The 15,627-nt window shown below is 44.6% G+C and overlaps 1 protein-coding gene across 3 annotated transcripts in view; it reads left to right on the top strand.

The window, feature by feature from the left end:
* Positions 1–15,627, top strand: part of trps1 (trichorhinophalangeal syndrome I) — a 237,088-nt gene that overhangs the window by 207,606 nt on the left and 13,855 nt on the right. For 2 of the 3 annotated variants that reach the window (XR_015079039.1, XM_085993289.1), the window contains one exon: positions 1,828–1,950. Coding sequence is in view for 2 of the 3 variants with exons in the window: in XM_085993289.1 (XP_085849415.1) it covers positions 1,828–1,950 (123 nt within the window). In the remaining variant the exon portion in view is untranslated. Of the gene's footprint in view, positions 1–1,827; positions 1,951–3,555; positions 4,368–15,627 lie in introns of those variants that run through there. The other variant, XM_085993290.1, reaches the window with a different exon arrangement.

Genomic DNA, 15,627 nt, shown 5'->3' with positions numbered 1-15,627 from the left:
AGCATATGACCACTTTACATGTTCATATGAAATTCCTCAGTCTGCAATTTTAACAGAAGCATTAACTCATTTTAAAAGAGGTTAGTGCCTCTGTTAAAATAGAGGGTGTAAGCCGTGGCTCAGTGGTAGCACTCTGAGTCAGAAGGTTGTGGGTTAAAATCCCACTCGAGACTTAAGCACATAATCTAGTCTGACACTTCGGTGCAGTACTGAGGGAGTGCTGAACTGTCGGAAATACTGTCTTTCGGATGAGATGTTAAATCATTGTGTAAAAGATCCCATGGCCGTATTAAAAGAAGAGCTGGGGAGTTCTCCCCGGTGCCCTGGCCAATATTAAAACAGATTATCTGTTCGTTATCAAATTGCTGTTTGTGGCACCTTGCTGTGCGCAAAACAGCTGCTGCATTTCCTACATTAGAACAGTGACTACACTTCAAAAGTATTTCATTGGTTGTAAAGTGAGGATGTCCTGAGGTCAAGAAAGGAGCTATGTAATTGCAAGTTCTTTCTTCGATTTCATACAGCAAAAATCTTGCCTTTATCATGGTACAATACAACATTTGAGCTGCTTCATAGAGGACACCAAGCCTTTGCAGGAGGGTCAGGAGAAATAACCAAAAGTTTGGTTGGAAAGGCCTTTAAAGGTGGGGAAGAGAGGTAGCGAGGAGCAAGGGTTTAGGAAGGGAGTTTCAGAAAGTAGGGTTGAGACAGCTGAAGGCTTTATCACCAAAATAGGCTAGAGTCAGAGAACAGGAGGGCACATGAGGCTGGAGAAGATTGCAGAAGTAGAGGGGAGCAAGGCCATAGAGCAATTTTGACCCATGGAGGGATTGTAGATGATAACTAGTTATTTAAAATTTGATCTGTTAGGGAGCCAGTGTTGGTCATTAAGTACAGGTGTGATGGGCCAGCATGTCTTAGTGCGTGACAGGATGCAGGTAATGGAGTTTTGGATCATTTGAAATGAATGAAAGGTGACGGTTTTGAGGCTAGCAATGAGGGCATTGCATATGTCACATCTGGTGATGAAAAAGCAATGGGTAAGGTGTCCAGCAGCAATGGAGTTACGGTAGTGACAGAGGTTTTCAATGTTGCAGATCTGGAAATAAGTGGCATGGTTGATAAATAGGATATGAGGTTTGAAACTCAGCTCTGGGCCAAACAGAATGTCGAAGTTGAAACTGGGCAAGTAGCCGGGGAGGTGGGGTATGTGTCTGTACATTAATGCCTCACAGAATAGTTCACCCATAAGTGTAGGTGGGAAATTGTATTAAACTACGTATAATAGTTACTCCCCACTTGTCACTGACATTCGAGAAACTCATTAAAACCCCAAAATTTCATTTGGGATGTGAGAGTTGTAACTATTGTATCTGTAATGGGTGAGGCCTCTTGGGGTGTTTAATTACTAAAGGTTTGACAGACAGTTCATAAAAAGGTGAAACAGAGTATTTTTCTCACCCCTATACTTACAGCATGCAGATGAAATCCCTTTTCTACTATTTTTACAGAGGGCTGTTAATTTAAAATTAGTTATTGCTTGGCTTAAATGGTGAAAATTTTGCAAACACATCAAATTAATATGATCACCATTGTAATATTTAACAATATTGCTGTAACAATGCTTTTATGTGTTTTCTATGCTTAATCTATCTCTGCTTTATTATAATGAGATTCAATTATGCGACGAAGCACAATTAAAAGTGACCTTATTGTGAGCAACTTTTTTTCTTAGTTATTTCTGCCAGAATGGAGACAAAACTCTTGTGTTGATTTGTCCAAACTTCACAGATCACATGATATACCTTTGACCTTTTGCTGTTTCAGAGACGAAGAGGCTCTGGAGTCTTCTGTGCCAACTGCCTGACCACAAAGACCTCTCTTTGGCGAAAGAATGCAAACGGTGGATATGTATGCAACGCATGTGGCCTGTACCAGAAGCTGCATTCGGTAGGAAGAACCTATTAGTTGTTCAGGAAAATGTTTGCAAAGATTGTTCAAATTGGGCAGACATGACATGGCTCTGTTTGATCAGAGCTACTGCTTTGCCTGCAATTAATTTCCTTGAAGGGAGCTTCCCAATATGATCATCCAAAAATCAGATGTATTTGATTAAACAACTAAAGCTGGCAGAGTAGAAATCTCTCAGCTGTGTGTGTGTGCATTTTAAGGTTGTTGCATTTAATTAGTTAGAATGAAAATCAGGAAAAGGTTGCTGGAATAGAAAAATGTAAAAATGTGCACTGAAGCATTTAATGTTGTTTTGGGACATGTCTTTTAACACTTTTAAAGCTACTTTTAAAGTAGCATTTCAGTAGCGGCTATTAATTGTGGATATAGAAGCAGCCAAAAGGTAACAACTTAAGCTTCTGGGATAACGTCAAGCTGATTCTTGGTACTAATTCTTTATACTTCTGCCCACAAAATAAAAGTACTCTGTGAACTTCTCTGCCATATAAAGGTTTTGGAGGCGGTCACCTGTAACTTTTCTATATATAATATAATCAGACGGGATAATGGCGCACACAGCGGAGAAAATCAAGCTGCAAAGCCTGCTGACAGCCTCCCGCCCCAACCTTAATTTCTCTCTCCCTGTCCCTGCTGGGACAACCGTTGGCCAACTCTTCCCTGCTCACTGCATGCAAATGCAAGCAAGGAAGCGGAACTTGAATTCTCAGCCCATTTCCCTCCCATCTACTTCCCTTACCATCACTGTCCAGGACTTTTGGGTGAACCCTAATGGGAGAGATGGGAAAGCCCTGAAGTCTTCTAATGGAGGAAGAGCGTTCGGTAATGGCCTCCTCTCCCTCCATTATGGTCTGATCCCTTACCTGTTGAAGGCCTCGTTCTCGACTTGAACCTTTAGTTAAAAATTTGCTGCAGTTGTCAGGGCTCTTCCACCCTTTTAAGTGGCCTTCTGCCTCTTCTGGTGCCACAACATTGTCTGGATTTCCATCAGTGCCACTGATGGGTAGGGCCATTTGGTCTTGAGAGTTTTCAAATGTATGCACTAATTTATATTGGCCCAGATTTTGCATTGAGGATAATGGTGAGGCTCACCGTTATTATGGAGCAAATTGGAGAGCAACTTTGGAGTCCGCACATGCGTAGTTAATTGCGGAAATCTGGAAATTACTGTCTGATTTGCCCTGCTCCTCCACAAGCTTCGCTACACCAGTACCTTGCCGATAGACTCAGCATTCACATACATGTAAGGGTGTGAAGTTGCTATACTTACCCATTACCTACCCACTAAACACAGCAGAAAAAGTTAGGGCAGGTGCATTCAGGGATAAGTGATTTTTTAACAGCGTAATAACTCATAATTACTGCCAAACAACCTCTCTGGCACTGATAATTTAATTTTACAAGTGTGAAGTCTCATTCCTTCAGAATTTAATTAGTGTTGGGAGATTTAAAAAAAAAATTTTTTTTTAACTTTATTTGTCTCTTTTATCTCTCTCTCAATCCTATCCTTTTTCCCTTTCTTCATTTCGCTTTCCGTACATGATTTTACAATGGATTAAATGTTCTAATGTATACTTCCTGGTTTAGACTCTGCGTGGCTCAGTGAGGATTCTGCAATCTGATTGGTTGAAGAGGCACACTTTTTTGCCCTGCTCACACATGCCACAGATCCCCTGTAGAGGGCGCCACGCTGAAAAGGATCGCCAGTAACTGCAAGTTTCTGCTCAAAAGCCAGCAAAAAATCTGTGGGCAATTGTAAGCGTTATGAATGGCAAGCGCCATTCCTTCACTACTGACCGCAAAATCCGGGCCAATAAATCTTGAAGGCAGAATTTATTAATTCCAAATATCATTGGTAGCTGATGGACTCCTTACAGAAGTAGGTTCTGCCCATTATCCAATTCTTGGACGAGCAACGATAAGTATATTTGAGTGATGGGTAATGCTCCCGTTAAACAGTGCTCTGGAGGTCCCGCGTGGGCCGGTCACCAGCTTTTGAATTGAAAAACCATGCATGCGCGGAAATTTGAATAGGCTGTGCAGCCTGTTAAAGGGGCTGTGGACCCCCCAAAAAATTAAAGGGGACATTGGTGATGGGTAGTGCAAAAAATAATTACTCTGCAACCATCTAGTTGTGAGACAGATGCTCCACTTATCTGTACTGGCTGCTACATCAGCCTTTTCTATTTTATTTAAGTTTTGGCACTTGTGTTTCATAATGTATTGTCTGCAGCTGGAAATAATAACTTGGCAATAGCAGTGATTACCATTAATGTCCAGGAATTTTATGCCCAGTTGTTAGCAATTGACCATTGGGAAGAATGACAGTGGTTGACATTTGGAGTGATATTTTATTAGGCTGTAATGGAACACTTTATGTGACAGTTTTGCTGTTGGCTGTGATATTGAACATAAGTCAAAGATGACAAAAGCCACTCAGCCCAACAAAGCACATTCCACTGGTGTTCTAACTCTCTCCGTCAAGCATTGCACTGCATTTTGCAAGCCCCATAAAGCCTGTGGCCCTGAAATTCTGGGGACTGGAAGGAATGGAGAGTGGGCACAACGTGGATGCAGAACGCGACTCTGCCAGGAGTCCGCCCAGAAAATTCTGGTGGTGGGTTGGGGGAGTGGTGACGGGAACAAGTGTGTGCGAGTGTTCTTTCTGTACTCCCCTTTCCCACATCAAGGGCCAGATCTGGTGCAATTCACGGGTACCCTGGTATTTCACCCATTATACCGTTATAAGGCTCAATGGAAATTCATCGGCTGAGAGCAGCCATGAGTTCTGTTGAGGTACTTGGAAAGGCCACATGCCTATACTAGAGGCAGGTAATCACTCCCAGAAGGCATCAGTTATCTTCTCCATTTGGCATGGTTTGCTCCAATTGCCCACAATGCTGTTGGAGCGAGCACCTCTGTACCCTTACAGTCATGGGCACTGTTCCCTCTAAGCTGTGCGGATGCACCGATCTGTAAATTCACAGGCCACACGGAGAGCTGGAGTGGGGGTAGGGCCCCAATACACAATGGCCCAGGAATCCTCACAGAGAGTCGTTTGTGACCTCGGAGCCGATCCGAATTGGAACGGCATTTGCTAAGATACAGAGCCCTGGAACCCGGCGAGCATTGTCTCTGGATTCTGTCAGTACCTTTTCTGTGGAGACGCTATCTAGTCTGTTCCTGAGGACAGAGCGGCAGCTGCACTTTGAAGCAACACAACCGGTTATGAGAGACGTTCTCTGTGGTGGAGATTCCGCTCCTTAGGAAATTACTGACTGGGAGGGGTGGGAGGGTGTTAGGGAGGGTTACATGGCGTTTGTTTTGCTGGCTGTCTGAGGAGATTCATTAGATGGTACACCCCAACGCCTCCAAGCAGTTGGGACTGTATCATCTGTCGTCTGAAGTGCAAACCCTTATCCCCTACCACCCCCCCCCACCCCAAACTCCTCACCAGAGTGGCAGTGCCGTCCTCAGGCCTTCCAGACCCTAGGCATGGAAGTAGCGTGCGGCAATGATGTGACCCAAGAAATCGCTCTGTAAAGTGGTGAGTTCAGGCGTCGTACACTGTTCCTGTTCTATCTTTTTATTAAAACGAGCACAGAGTGATGGGAGAGTCACCCGAGTTCTTGTGCAGATTCCATTACCCCCCCTCCTCAAGATAGTGGCGACACAATCCGGCAATCCATTGTAGGGATTCGCGTATCTCTGTTAAACAGGATCAAGTGCAAACCAATATGGTGGGTATATTGTGTTTAATCGGAGTTTAAGACGGAATATAACACACTAGTTATACAGCAAAAACATACGACTGTGACAAGTAGCTGGTCCCGGACTCAATCGGACAGACGGCTGGCGTGCACGAACAACTCTTCTTATTCATTCTTTGTGTATCTCTCTCTCTCTCTTTCTCTGAACTACGCAAGAGTGTTAGACTAGGGTCCGCATGGGTCCACTCTCTGAAGAGTGTTAGACCACCGTTTCCACTCTTGGGAACCCCTCGCTCCACTGTCTGAGCTGAGAGTTATTTAGCTCTTCCTTTTATTCTCTTTTTAGGGATGGGCCTCAGGTAGAATAATGGACAAGACTATTTAACCTATAGAGGTTCCCCTTAAAACCAGGTGCCCAATAGCATGTCGAGATCTTTGTCTAAACTTACCGATGAAGACCTTCCCTCAAGGGGTCTTAACAACCATTACACATGCTTTCTGTACTTGACCAATCATGGCCATACAGCATGTTGAGGACTGTCTTCCCTTATCTCATCCAGCCCTTTCCTTCCAAAGCAATAGTCTCTTATCTCATCCTGTCTTGTCCCCCCTGGTGCAGCCAGTGCATGTACCAGGCACAGCTTTAGGCTATTAAATCAGAGGCCCAAGCCAGAGCTGTCTTACTCAACCAGCTGCTATCCAAACTATCTCCCCTTAATATAACAGACTATTCCACCCTGAGATGGTACCTTAACTCCCATACATTCCTTCTATGTCCTTTATACAAATTAACTTTTAATTATCTTTACAAGCAGTTCTGTTAAACAAACTCCAAATTCTACTGTAGCATTATAATATGGTTATTAGTAATAATGGAATATGGTTATTAGTAATAATGGAAGAAACATAGGTTGCGCCTTCATTGTCCAAATTAACAAAGTCAAAATCCGAACTTACAAACAATAGACAGCTAGCCTGGCAGGGCAAGGCCATGCTATGGACCCTTGTGTGGAATGTTATGCCTCATCTAATCTAACTAACTGAAAACATTTTGTCTCAAAGTTGAATACAAACCTCCAGGAAAAAGAAACTTACACAGTTCCAGTAAATCATAACTTATGCCTTACTTGTCTCGAGCAGAAACATACAATAATTTAAACACAGTATTATTCGCGTAGCCATATACATTTTTAGACACCCCTAGTTTCTAACAGTCCCCACCTTGAGAGGAAGAGAACTATATTTTGGCGCCTCATTTTCGACCCTCTACCAACTGTGCCAACTCTAGATTACTGGTTTGACGGTTCAATTCGCTCTTCTGGTGTTCCAATTCTTCCCCGCCTGGGGGATCCTCTGTTTCTTCTTTCTTCCTGATATTACCCCGCCTGGGGTCTCCTCTACTTTGCCTCTGATTTTCGTCCACCATTAATTCATTAGTACAGTTAGTCATGATCATAGATACACATTTGGCTTATGCATCAAGGTCTTACTACACGGGTTACATATATCAAATACATTATCATTACAAGTTGGAGATCTACCAGAGCGTGTGAAATAATACGAACTCAAGGGTGTGCTGATATATAAAGCCCAATATCCCACCAGTGTGAATCATCCCCTATGCTGTCAATTTCAATATCTGTTCTCGAATTGTGTTGCTCCAAAACATAAAAATGCTTTAGGGAGGAGTTCAGTCGCATCACAAGCTCACTGAAACCCTCAGACAACAGGGGAATGTCGTACCCGAATTGTGCCACATAACTGTGCAGCTCACACTGGGCCGTACTAGCTTTTCCCACAAAACACAATTATTACAGTCACAGTTATAATTCTGTCTTATAATCATTAGCACGTCGACATAGATTTCAAGCGACAATGATGCCGACAAAGAATACAGAAATTGTAAAGAAAGCTACGGTTTAACCAGGAATATTTATTCTTTCACAGTTTTCAACTGATTGATATGGTACCATTTAGCCACCTTGGCCCTCCCCTTTTTCCCAGGGAATTGCACCAGATAGACTGAAGGACTAGCCCTGTCAATAATCGGGAAGAGTCCATTCCACTTCGGCTCTAAGCAATGTTGCTTCTTCCCATAGTTTAGTACCACTACAATATCTCCCACTTGATACTCAAATGGTCGGACCTTCTTGTCGAAGTATTTCTTTGCTTGGTTTTGTGATTTGCATGTTTGTGCAGCTACAAACATGTTCGTTTGTTAGTTTGCTCTGTGTTCTCTACCACCATTTCAAGCCATTTTTGGTTGGCAATTCCCTGTACTAAAGGTGTGGCTGAAGGGGTTAGCAGATGGGCTGGCATTCGCATTAGTCACCCGGTCATAGCCTGGTAGGGCAAGATACCCGTTGTGCTATGCAGGGTGGACCTAATAGCCATTAGACACATTGGCAACATACTTGGACCATTTGGTGGGGTGATCTGTACAACATTTGTTTAACATAGTTTTCAGAGTTCAGTTTCCTCTTTCCACCACTCCAGATGAATGTGGGAGATGTGAAGTTTATACCTTAATTTTCTCCCTCTCGTTCCCTTTCTCCCTCTTTGTTCCTTCATTTTCTCCTCTTCTCACTCCTTCCTTTCTCCTCTCATCATTCCTTCCTTTCTATCTCTCTCCTTGTTCCTTCGTTCCCCTGCTCCTGGCCGTCGGGCCATGTTCTAGGTTTGGCTGTGCTGTTAGAGTTTGGTTCAAAGCTTATGTTTTAAAAAGAATTGTTTGTGTTGAATGGTATTTCCCAGTAAAAGAGGATTTCAGGTTTGCGCCTGGCGAGCGAGGCACTAGTTAAAAGTGCCTTTCGTTGACTGCCCGTTGTCTGCTGTTTACCTCCGCGCACTGGGCTGCCAGGCTCAGAGCCACTTGTACCCCTTGCCACTTGATGTGTTACACCAACCACAGCAAGGTTTCTATGACAGCCCCTTTATCTGGAGATTATCTGGCCTCAGCTCAGCTCAGATGGGAGTTGGCAGCAGATGTTGCCAGCGGGGCTTGTGATTATTGTGCTTGCCGCGAGTCGATGAGCATTATGGTCTTTCCAGGCAGTACGATGTGGGGATTTGCTTTTTCTGTATGAGAAACGACTGCCCTCTGAGAGAGACTTTGGCCCAAACTTAAGAGGGTGGCGAAGTTTAAAGGGGGTACTTAGGAATGGAAGTTACTCTCTAGCATGCTCCTCTGCCCAGTCCAATCTTCCTCTCTAATGGACCTTATAAAAGTGGCAATATGTTCACAAGAGCTCAAGAGGGCAAGGAGTGAACCATGTGTGATGTGTGTCTGAGAGTGAGTGTATAAGTGTGTGTGGGGCTATATGGTGTTTGTGTCTGTGTGAGTGTGTTTATGTGGTGCGTGTGTCTGTGGTATGAGTGAGTGTGCATTAGTGTATGTGTGTGAGAGTGTGAGGGGTGGGGCTTGCAGATACCATTTATTCAGCAGGGTAAGGGCTATTTACTGTATAACTATTCGGACTTACTGCTAACTGACGCCCAGTTTGGGTTCCGCCAGGGCCACTCGGCTCCTGACCTCATTACAGCCTTGGTCCAAACATGGACAAAAGAGCTGAACTCAAGAGGTGAGGTGAGAGTGACTGCCCTTGACATCAAGGCAGCATTTGATCGAGTGTGGCATCAAGGAGCCCTAGCAAAACTGAAGCCAATGGGAATCAAGGGGAAAACTCTCCATTGGTTGGAATCATACCTAGCACAAAGGAAGTTGGCTGTGGTTGTTGGAGGTCATTCATCTCAATCACATGACATCACTGCAGGAGTTCCTCAGGGCAGTGTCCTAGGCCCAACCATCTTCAGCTGTTTCATCAATGACCTTCCCTCCATCATAAGGTCAGAAGTGGGGATGTTCGCTGATGATTGCACACTGTTCAGCACCATTCGAGACTCGTCAGATACTGACGCAGCCCGTGTCCATATGCAGCAAGACCTGGACAACAGTCAGACTTGGGCTGACAAGTGGCAAGTAACATTCGCACCACACAAGTGCCAGGCAATGACCATCTCCAACAAGCGAGACTCTAACCATCTCCTCTTGACATTACCATCGCTGAATCCCCCACTATCAACATCCTGGGGGTTACCATTGATCAGAAACTGAACTGGACCAGCCATATAAACACTGTGGCTACAAGAGCAGGCCAGAGGCTGGGAATTCTGCGGCGAGTGTCTCGCCTCCTGACTCCCCAAAGCCTTTCCACCATCTACAAGGCACAAGTCAGGAGTGTGATGGAATACTCTCCACTTGCCTGGATGAGTGCAGCTCCAACAACACTCAAGAAGCTCGACACTATTCAGGATAAAGCAGCCCGCTTGATTGGCACTCCATCCACCACCTTCAACATTCACTCCCTCCACCACCGGCGCACTGTGGCTGCAGTGTGTACCATCTACAAGATGCACTGCAGCAACTCGCCAAAGCTCCTTCAACAGCACCTTCCAAACCCGCGACCTCTACCACTTAGAAGGACAAGGGCAGCAGACGCATGGGAACATCACCACCTACAAGTTCCCCTCCAAGTCACACCATCCTGACTTGGACCTGTATCGCCGTTCCTTCACTGTCGCTGGGCCAAAATCCTGGAACTCCCTTCCTAACAGCATTGTGGGTGTACCTACACCATATGGACTGCAGCGGTTCAAGAAGGCGGCTCACCACCATCTTCTCGAGGGCAATTAGGGATGGGCACTAAATGCAGGCCTAGCCAGCGACGCCCACATCCCATCAATGAATTTAAAAAAAATTCAGAATAACTTGCATTTGTATAGCACCATTAACGTGGAAAAACACCCCAAGGCGCTTCACAGAGGCATCATCAATGGTCAGGTGCACAGAGTCAAAGAAGGGGATATTAGGATTGTGTGATCAAAGGCTTGGTCAAAGAGGTGGGCTTTCAGGATGTTCTTAAAGGAGAAGAGAGAGGGAGACACAAGGTGATGAAGCTTGGCTTCCGTAGGTGTTGGACTTTAAGGTGAGTCAAATCACATGATGCCCAGAATGCATAATTGCCTCTATTGTTCTGGCCAATCTGCTATTAACACCTCACATGGAATGTTGCTGACTCGTCTGCTTCTTCCTACTCGCCCATTGTTCCGACTAATCTCCAATATTAGCATAAATTAATCGGACATTGACCCAGAGATGTTATTAACTTTGATGGGACACCTGACATATATTGTAGGCATTAAATAAAGCCACTAATGAGGTTTATTATCCAAAAAAGAGCAACTGATTTCATGATTTTTAAAAGTTTGTCTGATTGTATCATGATTTGAGACAGTGGGGTGGCAATTTGGCATTACTGTATATCTGCTTTTAAGTGGTTGCTGTTGTAAAAGTTTTTAATGTTGTAAAAGTTGTTGTTGTCAAATTTGCCCACAGACAAAAAGGTCACGCTCAAAGGAGTTGGTGGCCCGCTCAGTACAAAAGAATTAGAGGGAATATTGGTCATGGGTTGCTACCCCGATAATGGTAATGATTGGGTTCCCACAATTTGAGTCCGAGCCTACATCGCTGGTTGATGGTGGATGGGCGTACAATTTTAACACACTTCCAGCAGCACAGCGGGTCTCCTAGAATGTCAGGGCCTATGGCCTAGAAATTCAGTATAGCCACGTTTGGGGCGCTACAGTCGGGCGGCCGCTAAAGTTTGCGCCCGGCGCAAGTTCGCGCCACCTTCGCCGATATTCAGTCGCATCGCCCCAAAAGGTTGCTGCTGCGCTAAAACAGGCGATGCACGACTATCATTAGGCGCTAAGCCGGTGGCCCGGGGCGATACCCCCGAGGGCGGGCAAAGCGCAGGTGCGGCGAGTTGCTGATTGACGGCAGACACTCTGGCGCCGGTGAGCTCTTAAAGGGGGAGGGTGGATTTGTTTGCCTGCCACGCCCTGCACACTGCAGCCCTGAAGCAAGGCCTGACCACTGCTGCTTCATCTGTACAACGCCCAGGACTATGGAGAAGGCCAACGTTTGCACCCATTGCAGCCTCCATTATGTTTCCAATCAATGCTATGGCTCTGAAGTTAAAGACAAGTGCAAAGCTGTGGCCTGAAGCCACAAGTACCTGTGCGAGTGTTGAGCCAAACCAGAAAGCTCTCTACCTTTGTCTCTCTGCAAAGATCCGTCTCTCACAAAGAAGGAGTGTTGCAAAAAGGCTGCCTTTTCTACTGCAGGAGGAGTGCCCTTTAATTTGCGCCCCCCGCATCGACTGAGAACCGTTCCCCTCTACCAGTCGCTAGGGGCGCCAGGCGCACAATAGGGCGGCGCCACTGAATTTCCGGTTTGGGGCGAACAAAGGGCGTTGCACGATGAAATGACGTCAGGATCTGCGCGCGCAGCTGAGTGCACGCAAAGGCTTTGCGCTGCCGCTAAATCTTTACAAGTTGGGGAGAGGCGCAGATCGCGCTGCGCCCGGCCGCTAGCCGCCTAGCGCCCAACATCTCCTCCTCCTAAGGTGCTAGCGGCTGGCGCAAACAACTGAATTTCTAGGCCTATGTGTCTGTTATCTGGCCTGACGGATTATTCTAGACATTTTTCGCCCTTTGCATGAAGAAGTTTCTTCTTAATCTGTACTAAATTTATTTTATATTGGTTTGTAGTTTTGAGCTTTATCCTGCCTTAATCGGCACCAGTTTTGATAATGATGGAAAGAAAAGAAAAAGAGGTGGGGTAGCTCTGTTAATAAAGGATGAGCTCAGTACAATAGTGAGAAATGATCTTGGCTCGGAAGTTCTCGATGTAGAATCAATTTAGGTGGAGGTAAGAAATAGTAAGGAAAAGAAGGTACTGGTGGGAGTAATCTATAGGCCCCCTAACAGTAGCTACGCTATAGGACAGAGTATAAATCAAGAAATAATGGGGGCTTGAAAGAAAGGTACTGCAATAATCGTGCGTGATCTTAATCTTCATATAGATTGGACAAATCAATTTGGCAAAAGAAGCCTTGAGAATGAGTTCACAGAGTGTATTCGGGACAGTTTCTTGGAACAATACATTGTGGAACCGACCAGGGAACAGGCTATTTTAGATCTGGCAATGTGCAATGAAATAGGATTAATTAATTTCATAGTAAAGGATCCTCTAGGGAAGAGTGATCATAACATGATAGTTTCAAGGTAAGCGGCAGGAGGTTTAGAGGGAATTTGAGGAAAAACTTTTTCACCCAAAGGGTGGTTGGAATCTGGAACTCACTGCCTGAAAGGGTGGTAGAGGCAGGAACCCTCACAACATTCAAGAAGCATTTAGATGAGCACTTGAAACACCATAGCATACAAGGCTATGGATCAAGTGCTGGAAAATGGGATTAGAATAGATAGGGCTTGATGGCTGGCACAGACACTATGGGCTGGATTTTCATTGAGGAGGCGGCACTACAACTTTCGGGGTTGTAGTCCCGCCTCCATTGAGTTGTAGCCAACCCACATGATTGTGACTTGATTGACCTTGTTGAGCCCGCCCAGCGGGCTCAGCAGGCCAATTAAGGGCTACCCGACAACAGGTGACATCACAGATTGATATTTCATCTGTCAAGAGCTTTTGAAGCTGTCAAACACTGAAAATCTGTACTCCAAGTTAATTCCTTCCTCTCGGGATGATTTAGAGATCTCTCCGGAACAGAAAGCTGAATGCTGCAATTTTTGACAGATCGCAGCCACTCTGCTTTCTGTGCCGGTGAGATGAGGGACTCCCGAGACCTGAAGGAAGGAAGGCTGTAAAGGTAAGTAAAACTTCTTTAAACACTTTAAACACACTTACCTCTGCACTCATGCACCCCTCACTCACCTGAACAACGGACATCTTGACCCCTCCAAGCCCTTCAGCCCGACGGCCCGCCTCGCTAACTTGGCGTGGTTTGGAGCCGTCGGGAATTCCACACTTCAAGAATGAAAATAGGGATTAGGCTAAAAACTGCCTGCTAACTACCTGTTAACAGGCAGTTAATTGGCACTAATCCCCTTCCCGCCTCATCGAGGCAGATACCCGCCTCCTTTTGAAGCTGGCATGGAGGCAGGTTGGGGGCAGGATGGGTTCGTGCCCCCCCCCGATTTTCGGGATTTTAACCCCCACACGCCTTCAATCCCGCCTCCACGGCCCAATGAAAATCCTGCCCTATGACTCTAATTCCACATTCAGTTTGAAGGTGAGAAACTTGGGTCTGAAACTAGAGTATTAAACTTAAATAAAGGCAATTACAAAGGTATGAGGAGAGGGTTGGCTAAAGTGGACTGGGAAAATAGATTAGAAGGTAAGATGGTAGAAAAGCAGTGGCAGACATTTAAAGAGATATTTCATGACTCTCAACAAAGATATATTTCCGTGAGAAAGAAAGACTCGAAGAGAAGGATGAACCAAACATGGCTAACCAAGGAAGTTAAGGATGGTATCAAATTGAAAGAAAAGGCATACAATGTTGCAAAGATTAGTGGTAGGCCAGAAGATTGGGAAAATTTTGGAAACCAGCAAAGAATGACACAAAAAATAATAGAGGGAGAAAATAGCTTATGAGAGTAAAGTAGCAAGAAATATAAAAACTGACAGTAAGAGCTTCTACAAGTATATAAAAAGGAAGAGAGTAGCTCAGGTAAACATTGGTCCCTTAGAGGACGAGACTGGGGAAATAATAATGGGAAACAAGGAAATGGTGAGGCATTTAACAAATATTTTGTGTCTGTCTTCACAGTAGAGGACACTAAAAACATCCCAGTAACAGTAGAAAATCAAGGGGCAAAAGGGAGGGGCGAACTTAAAACAATCACTATCACTAGAGAAAAAGTGCTAGGCAAACTTATGGGCCTAAAGGATGACACGTTCCCTGGACCTGATTGCCTGCATCCTAGGGTCTTAAAAGAATTGGCTACAGAGATATTGGATGCATTGGTTGTAATCTTCCAAAATTCCTTTGACTCTGGAAAAGTTCCAACGGATTGGAAAACCTCAGATGTAACACCCTTATTCAAAAAAGGAGGGAGACAGAAAGCAGAAAACTATAGGCCAGTTAGCCTAACATCTGTCATTGGCAAAATGCTCGAATCCATTATTAAGGAAGTAGTAGCAGGGAATTTAGAAAATCAAAATACAATCAAACAGAGTCAGTATGGTTTTATGAAAGGGAAATAGTGTTTGACAAATTTATTAGAGTTCTTTGAGGAGGTAACGAGCAGGGTGGATAAAGGGGAACCAGTTGATGTAGTGTACTTAGATTTCCAAAAGTCATTCAACATGGTGCCACATAAAAGGTTACTGCATAAGATAAGAGCTCATGGTGTTGGGATAGAGGATTAGCATGGATAGAGGATTGGCTAACTAACAGAAAATAGAGAGTCGGGATTAATGGGTAATTTTCAGGATGGCAATCTGTAACTAGTGGGGTGCCACAGGGATCATTGCTGGGGCCTCAACTATTTTCAATCTATATTAATGACTTGGATGAAGGGACCGAGTGTACTGTTGCCAAATTTGCTGATGATACAAAGATAGGTGGGACAGCAAGTTGCGAGTAGGACATAGAGTCTGCAAAGGGATATAGATAGGTTAAGTGAGTGGGCAAGAATTTGGCAGATGGAGTATAATGTGGGAAAATGTGAAGTTATCCACTTTGGTAAGAAGAATAGAAAAGAAATATTATTTAAATGGAGAAAGACTACAGAATGCGGCAGTACAGACAGATTTGAGTGTCCTCGTACATGAAACACAAAAAGTTAACATGCAGGTGCAGCAAGTAATTAGGAAGGCAAATGGAATGTTGACCTTTATTTCAAGGGGGATAGAATATAAAAGGAAGTCTTGCTACAACTGTACAGGGCGTTGGTGAGACCACACCTAGAGTACTGCATACAGTTTTGGTCCCCTTATTTAAGGAGGGATATACTTGCATTGAAGGCAGTTCAGGAAAGGTTCACTAGGTTGATTCCTGGGATGGAAAGGTTGTCTTATGAG

Source organism: Somniosus microcephalus, chromosome 7 (assembly GCF_052327205.1).
Source record: "Somniosus microcephalus isolate GS21.2 chromosome 7, FLI_Smic_1.0, whole genome shotgun sequence".
Classification (NCBI taxonomy): Eukaryota; Metazoa; Chordata; class Chondrichthyes; order Squaliformes; family Somniosidae; genus Somniosus; species Somniosus microcephalus.
The sequence above is the reverse complement of the archived record's forward strand: the minus strand, read 5'-3'. Positions and strand labels throughout refer to the sequence as shown.